This window comes from Homarus americanus, unplaced genomic scaffold, assembly GCF_018991925.1.
Source record: "Homarus americanus isolate GMGI-L3 unplaced genomic scaffold, GMGI_Hamer_2.0 scaffold18703, whole genome shotgun sequence".
In the NCBI taxonomy this organism is placed as follows: Eukaryota; Metazoa; Arthropoda; class Malacostraca; order Decapoda; family Nephropidae; genus Homarus; species Homarus americanus.
This window is the reverse complement of record NW_024749779.1, coordinates 350,029-358,137: the sequence shown is the minus strand read 5'-3', so window position 1 is coordinate 358,137 and position 8,109 is coordinate 350,029. Positions and strand designations below refer to the sequence as shown.

Below are 8,109 nucleotides of genomic sequence, written 5' to 3'. Positions count from 1 at the left end.
GAAATTCTGGTGTGAATACACATTCTACATAACACGTCATCAGTGTTTTCCGAAACAAGAAAAACAAAGAAACTGACTTGTTACATAAGAGTTCCAAGTGTAGTGATATATCCCGTAGTTGAGTGACTCATTCTGTTGCCCAAAGACGGTGCAGAATTATTCCCAATAACCGATTCTGAGTTATTGAAGACTTTCTATCTCATGGAAAGTTGGCAACACCCCTGTCTGGCAACAAGCAGTGACACAAAGAACTTCCTTAGTCAGCACTGGGCGTTCTGAGTACCAGCGTACAGTGGTGCCACATACCTACAAGTTTCAAGGTTTCGGCTAGCATTAGGTTAGGATACAGACCTATCTAGCAAGTATCTGAGGCGGGAGATGTTTCGCACTTCTCTTCTTGTAAACTCTGGAACTGTCCCAACGCTAACACCCTTCAACACCATTGCCTTGACTGTCCAGCGCTTTGGTGGGTGCTAAATCTCATTCTCCTCAACTCACATCAATGTCTCCATATCACAAGTCTTGTGACAGGGGCTGTCGACCCCCTAGGGTGTAATAAATAAATTAAATAATAATAAGAAGAGGATTGACAAGACTAATCCCAGGCATTAGGAACCGTGAGTGCAATGACAGATTATATTTTAGCATCTAAATTTGCACTCCCTTGAGAGACGTAGAATGAGGGCAGATATGATCGAGATGTATAAATGGAAGTCAGAGTTAAACAAAAGTGATATAACCAAAGTACTTAAACTATCCAACCAGGAGCAAACTGGCAGCAATGGCTTTAAAAAGACAAATTTAGATTTAAGCCCAAAATAGATAAACACTGGTTTGGAAATAGAGTGGTGGATGAGTGGAACAAATTACCAAATATCATCAACTCGAAAATGCTGGGTAGCTTCAAATATAGGCTGGACAGATATAAGAGCGATTGGGGTTGGGTATAAACGAGGCTGCCTAATTTCCCCAAATTTACCTACTCAGTCAGTCGTTCTACTGGCCTTGCACAGAGATCCTTCGTCGCTGGTTCAGCCGGGTCTAGGTCGCTAAGAGTGGTTACAATCCAACTGGGTGGATATTATGTTAATATAATTTTATACAAAACTCACCCTTACATTTTCTACCCTTTATTTTTATAAGATTTATTCTGTTTTTTGCTTAATTAATAAAACTGAATCGTTCAAAAAGCTTCACTATGAATTAAACATACTTAATCTTTTAATGGCACTGACTGAGAGGATTTGCCTACCATAGAAACTTGTTTAATTAACTAAGGCCCCAAGACAAGTCAATAATATCCCTTATTGGGGCAAAGTTTTTTATTTCTTATATTTAGTTTCCAATGATTTGAAGGTCACATATGCCGAAATACGAATGTGCCATAGATTGCATCTGTAGGTACTGGCCAGTCATTGCAGATTTCCTGGTGATTTTGGCCAACATTCCGACTTGATACGGGTCAGTGAACGTGGCAAACACCGGGTTGTCCGTATAGTTGGGAGAGCCACCTAGACGCATCTCCACATTTTGTAAGGTGTCGTTCAAGTTTGTGTCTCTCCTAGCTTGTATCCAGATTTCTTTGACATCTTGTGGTGCCCCCAGGTCTGTCCTCCACCAACTATTGGTTTCTTTACCTGACAGGAAACAATCATCTCTATGCTGGCAGAAGTAACCATTTATGGCATTACTTGCAGCTCGGATGGCTGATTTTGAACTGTAAAAACTGGACGATGTGACCTTGGTGATGTAGGGGGTAAGGTCCATGGGATGTTGCCAGGTAGCGTAACATTTGTCAAACTGCAAACCTCCATCCTCCCCAAGCCAGTGTCTCGTTACCTGGGCCTTGTAGAGCCGACATTCCATACCTGTAATATAATGTAATATTAGTAATAATTTAATGTGGAAGATAACAACAAGAATGATAATACTTATGGTTTACCCCCCACCGCTTTGGTAAGATGCTACGCCACCGTAGGGGTTTTCCACAGTCAGTAAGCGTACTCTTTAATGTGTTTTTTTACCACCATGGCGCTTCTTGAAAAATCACACAATTTTTATTCCATTGTCTTACGACAGCCATGATACCACAGCGTGGTGTACACCACAGCTGATCTTGCAATTGGCCCCTGGTACTATAGTATGTGGAGCCCTGTGATTGGTCCTGTTCTGGAGGTGGAAAATCAAGTATGCTCCAGAATCAGTGACTGAGTATAGGCGGTGAAGTCAACATCTGGTCTCCTGTCTCCTAAACCATAAGTATCGAGTGTTAGTGTACTCCTATTACTCCAGACCCCAGAGTTATCATATTTTATATGGTGATGATTAGGATGTAGTATTAATTTTTGTATGGTAATGTTTAGGATTTAGTGATCATATATTATAGTGTGATGGTTAGGATTTAATGTTCAGTTATTATTACTTGAGGTTTCTGATTTCTTTTGTTGTATATATTTTGTATAAAATTCCGTCATCGGCTTTAGTTATACCTTTGTAAATAAATAGTTAGTTTGAACTTTTATGGTAGTTTCCCTATTAAACTAGTTGAAGAATTTGTTATGGGAGGGGCTGGTTAAAAACTCGCTTTGTATCGTAACATGTGGGGGCCTGTCTGGGAGCTGTTGACAAATTTTCGCGATTTTTATTCAAAATCGGTTTAGAATTGTGAATAGTGAGTTTTGCTGAAGTTTAACTGATTGGTTTCATTCTCTGTGTAATGATGGAATTTGAGCTAGAAACATTTTCTGGTAATCCTAGTGTGGAGTACCTGAGGCAGGTGCATCTGAGGAAAGAGGATTGGATTAAATTGGCTCGTGAGTATAGGACCCAAATTAAACATCAATGGAGAAAGTCTGAAGTGAAAAATGCTGTTTTACGTCATCTTGTAAACACAGAGGTACTTGATGAGTTCGCTTTATCATTGTGTGAGTTAGAGGATGATTCTAAGAATCATGCTGTTAGGATAATGGAACTGGAGTTAGAGAGGGAAAAGTTGGAAGCGGATAGAGAGAAAAGGAAGCAAAATTATTCTAACAAAAATTTCAGCTTGAATTAGAAGAAAAGAAAGCCCAGCATAGAGCAAGATGACATTCGAATAATGAAATTATGACCCCATTGTTTGATGTGTCTAAACAGTCAAGGTTAGTTCCTAGGTTTGATGAAGGTGATCCTGAAGAATATTTCTTACAATTTGAAAAGACTGCTAAGTCGTTAGAGTGACCTAACGAGTATTGGCCTGTATTACTACAGTCCGTGTTGAGTGGAAAAGGTATGTTAGCCTTTATAGCACTAGAGGTGGCACAAATTAAGACTATAAGATAATTAAGGAAACTATACTTAAAACTTACCAACTGACTTCTGAACTTATACTGTAGACCGCAGTATAGAAATATGAGGAAACAAGATAATGAAAGCTATATTGAACTAGCACATAAGGTTAGGAAGTTTGATCTGAGATGATTTAAGGCTGCCCGAGCTGTGTCTTATGAGACATTAGTAGAATTAATATTACTGGAGCAGTTTAAGAGGGCAGTAACATTGCATATTAGGGTATACTTGGAGGAGAGAGTTGTAGAGTGTTTGACTCAGGCTGCTGCCTTATCTGAAAATTACTCTTTAACTCATCGAGGTTTTTTCGCAGGTCCCAGGCTCATACTGTACCGAGTAGAGGGGTGACTCAGTGTAAGGGTGGTAAGTCTGGTAGGGTCGGTGTGTCAGGCCCTGCTCCATGTGGCCCTGTGGAAATGACTGGATTTGGTGCAGCGTCCATGTCTAGGTCTTCTGGAGTCTCTGGTGAGGAAGGACCAGTGTGTTACTATTATCGACAGGTTGGTCATATTAGACATCATTGTCCCAGGTTATCATTAAAGAAGGATAAAGTGAAGCAAAATGTGATGACTTGTAGTCCTGTGGTAGGTAACCCCAGAAATAGCAGTGAGAAAAAGTTAACAGATTTGTTTGAACATTTTGTGTTTCAAGGATCAGTTGGTATTGGAGATGACTGTGAGAGTACTCCTGTGCTTATGCTGAGGGATACTGCATCTGCCTGTAGTTTGGTACTGAGGAGTAGTGTTCCTTTTCTGAAAGTTTTGACAGGGGAGAGTATTCTCTTGCAGGGAGTTTAACCATGAGCAGCCGATTTCTCTGTGTAGGTTATCCATGAAGACTGACGTTGTGAGCGAGTTTGTCACTGTAGGGGTGAAGGATACTCTACGTGTGAAAGGAGTGTTGTTCGTGATGGGAAATGACAAGATTGTACCAGAACCTATTGTGACGGAGAAGCCTGTGTTTGTTAGAGACACTGAGGAATTAAAGATGAATTCCGGATTTGTTTCCTTCCTGCGCTGTGACTAGGAGTCAAACGAGTATGCAGAGAGTGACTGGTAATTTGGTTGAAGTTGAGGGTACTGATAGTTCCAAAACTTGCAGCCTGTTAGAAGATGGTGTGGACTTAAGAGGATTGTTCGAGAATAGCTATGAGGAGTAGCATGAAGAGGTTGTGCCGCCTGATGTCACTAATCCCGATCTCGGAGAAGATCCTTTGGTGAAGGAAAATGTACCAGTGGACAGGGATATGTTGGTCGAAGCTCAACAAGATGAGCCAAAATTTACGACGTTGGTACTAAGAGCATTGAATGTGAAAGATTCACATCAAACCCCTGTTTGTTACTATGTTGATGATGGAGTTCTTATGCTTAAGTTCAGAACTGTTGATGTTTCTGGAGATAAAACTTGGGAAGAAGTCCATCAAATTGTAGTTCCGTCTTGATACCAAGAGGATATCTTGACCTTAGCACATGATTTTGTTGGAAGGCATCTGGGGGTTAACAAGACTTATAAGAAAATTATCCCTAACTTCTTTTGGCCTGGGCTAAGGAAGGATGTTTCTCATTACTGTAAGACTTGCCATGTGCGCTGAAAAACCTAACCAGTTGATTAAGCCAGCACCCTTGAAACCCATTCCAATTATAGATGAGCCCTTCAGTAAACTAATGATTGATGTAGTTGGCCCTTTGGCAAGAACGAAAAGAGAGAATCACTTTTATTAACAGGTATGTGCTCTGCTACAAGATATCCTGAGGTATTCCCGCAAAGAAGAATTACTGCCCAAGTTGTTGTTGCTGCATTAACCAGGTTTTTCACCTAGTACAGTGTGCCTCGCGGTGTTCAATCTGATCAAGGGGCGAATTTTACTTCTAAGGCATTGAAACAAGTGATGCAGGAGTTGGGAATTAAGCAGTATCTTTCCACAGCTTACCACCCAGAGAGTCAAGGGGCCTTGGAGTGCTTCCATCAGACGTTCAAGTCGATGTTAAAAAAGTATTGTATAAAAACAAAGTAAGGACTGGGGATGAGGGAGTACAGTTTTTGTTGTATGCTATCTGTTCCTGTCCCCAGGGATCGTTAGGATTTAGTTCTTTCTCTTTAGTGTATGGACATACTGTTAGAGGACCTCAGAAGGTCCTGAAAGAAACATGGATAAGAAATAATGTAAAAACGCCTTGAGCTCAATATGTAAAGGTGTATAACTGCCCGGTCTTAGTACCATAGCATGTGGAGCCCTATGATTGGTCCTGGTCGGGAGGTGAAAAATCTGGTGTGCTCCAGAGCCAGTTACTGAAAATAGGCCGTAAAGTCGACATCTGGTCTCCTGTCTCCTAAACCATAAGTATCTAGTGATAGTGTACTCTTATTGCTCCAGACCCCAGAGTTATTATATGGTGATGTTTAGGATGTAGTATTTTTTATATGGTGATGTTTAGGATTTAGTGATTTTATATTATAGTGTGACGGTTATGATTTAATGTTCATTTATTATAACTTGAGTTTTCGGATTTCTTTTGTTATATATACTGTAGTTTGTATAAAATTCCGTCATCAACCTTGGTTATATTTTTGGGTAAATAAATAGTAAGTTTGAACTTTTAAGGTAATTTTCCTCATTAAACAGGTTGAAGAATTTGTTGTGGGAGGGGCGGGTTAAAAACACGCTCTGTATCGAAACACATCATAAAGGTGACCTCTTTATGATGGAAATTGGAAATTTATAAGGTTTTGAAAATCAATATGGTCAATGTCTTTTCCATTTAGCTTTCTTTCTTCTATTCTTGTTTTCCAAATCCTTTCATGATGCAAATATTATTACTTCGTCAGCAAAACAATTCTAGCACGAAAAAAATGTTTCATGTCGCGATTTGTTTTACCCAAGTTGAGTGACGTGAAGTTTTCTCATTCCGATGCAATTTTCTATTCTTTTTAAATATAAGAAAATTCCTGGACTAATAAAAACCAAACAAGCACTACGTACAGTATCATAATTTGAGGGAGCGTAAACAGTGAGTTTTTGAAGCAACACTGACCACTGAGGCAGTAAAGGAGGCACTCTGGGTGGTGGAGACATTCCATGGCACAGAGGTAGGTGCTGGTCACTCCCAATGTCACTTTTCCGAGGCCACACGTATTGAGCTCCTTAGGAAACTTCGGGACAACCTGTAGAGAAAACAAGGGTGAGAATTTAATACCCACAGTAAGGGTCCAGCTTGTGAATTTTTTTCTACATGTAAGTTACTACATCTGTCAACTCCCTAAACGATAGTCGAAACTGACTCACAGATTGAAATAGGCTTCTAGAAGAAATTGTTCCCAATATACCTAATATATGCACACTTATCCCTTGTTGGCTTAACATCTAACTAGAACTTGGTTAATGGTGTTCAAAATAATTCTATAATGCATATTACATTTAGAGAGAGATGAGTGGGTTACCTTATAAGAGGTGATGGACGGCACCTCCGTCACTGAAGCGGCATACATCAACAGTGACGCTGCCACCACACACAGCCTCACCCACCTCACCGTCATCTTCATCTGAGAACAATTTATGTCACTCTTTACTTAAAATGAATATTAGTTTACTCATATTGTATTTATTTGCTTCTTCTCAAAACAGATATTTAGTTCTTATTATTAATAATAGGAGAAGAATCTGCAGTGTTGCCTGCAGTGGACACATGTGAACAGGTAATTTATAGTCAGCTTCAATTAAAAAACATAGACTAAAGAAAGTAATGCTGAACTAAAAATTATATATATATATATATATATATATATATATATATATATATATATATATATATATATATATATATATATATGCAAGTAACCTAGCGTTTCCTAGCTGGATTCGGTAAAATGCTACTTTCCGACATAGTTGGCACGGTCAATCCCAAGTGGAGATTCACGGCGCTGATGGTAGCACGATAGAACAGGATTTGTGTGAAATATAACAAAGTCTAGGATTGCTTTTGTTGTCCTTGTGGCGCGGTGGTACCGATCCCTGGTCACATGCAGAGGTCGAGGGTGCGAATCCTGGCTCGTGAGGTCTTGATTGTATATACAGTATATACTAGCGGAATCGCCGCCTTCAGGGCGGCTCATTCGCTAGGCCATCATCACTACATATAACATCTTGGTATGGATCCTGGAGGTGAGGTTCCGTCAGTTAACTTAGTGGACGAGAAGATTTCACAATTTTGAGATAATTCAGGTCAGACCGAGACTAGGAGTATTTCAAGCGATGCTTTGTTAAAAGTAGAGGGAACATTAGGTTTAAGATATTCAGTTACACCAATTCTGGCTGGTTTTGATATTAGTAAACAGGATCTGATTGCTGCTCAGAATAAATGTCCAACCAGAGGGCGCTAACATCTAAACCCTCGACACACAGAATGACTAAAGAATCACGTTCAAAGGAAGTAGTGGAGCCAACTGTAGATATGTGACGTCATTCTAGAGTCACGCAATGTTTATGCTTCGATTTTCTCAATCTGCGAGGGATGTATAACAAACGTTAAAATTATTATAGTAAAATAGTCTGCTGTTAAGGAGAAATGGGTCTTTGGGTGCTAGGATCAGAGGAAGTAGAACGTAATCCATCATCTGCAATAAAGTATCAAGGTACTATTTCGCTTTCACTGTTTCCGATCATCAAGTAACGGTATATTTTGGTAACAATCCCCATCGCTGAACCTAGACCACACCCTTACCCCCAGGACCTAGACCTCACCCTTACATCCAGGACCTAGACCACACCCTTACCCCCAGGACCTA

At 39.9% G+C, this 8,109-nt stretch overlaps 1 protein-coding gene across 1 annotated transcript; it reads right to left on the bottom strand.

Moving 5' to 3' along the window:
- Positions 1-856: 856 nt before the first annotated feature.
- On the bottom strand, positions 857-6,877 carry LOC121853873. Its single transcript, XM_042348250.1, has 3 exons — positions 6,766-6,877; positions 6,360-6,489; positions 857-1,868 (listed from the first exon to the last, which is right to left on the bottom strand). Exons 1-3 carry the CDS (start codon positions 6,865-6,867, stop codon positions 1,336-1,338), a joined length of 765 nt encoding a protein of 254 aa, XP_042204184.1. The 5' UTR covers positions 6,868-6,877; the 3' UTR covers positions 857-1,335.
- Between the last annotated feature and the right edge of the window lie 1,232 nt (positions 6,878-8,109).

Bases quoted from the DNA above. Each gene is read 5' to 3' on its own strand.
- LOC121853873 (XM_042348250.1), bottom strand. From the start codon at position 6,867: ATGAAGATGACGGTGAGGTGGGTGAGGCTGTGTGTGGTGGCAGCGTCA. The intron at 6,490-6,765 runs GTAACCCACTCA...TTTTCTCTACAG, and splicing joins CGTCCATCACCTCTTATAAG to GTTGTCCCGAAGTTTCCTAA. The intron at 1,869-6,359 runs GTCAGTGTTGCT...ATTATATTACAG, and splicing joins CCTCCTTTACTGCCTCAGTG to GTATGGAATGTCGGCTCTAC.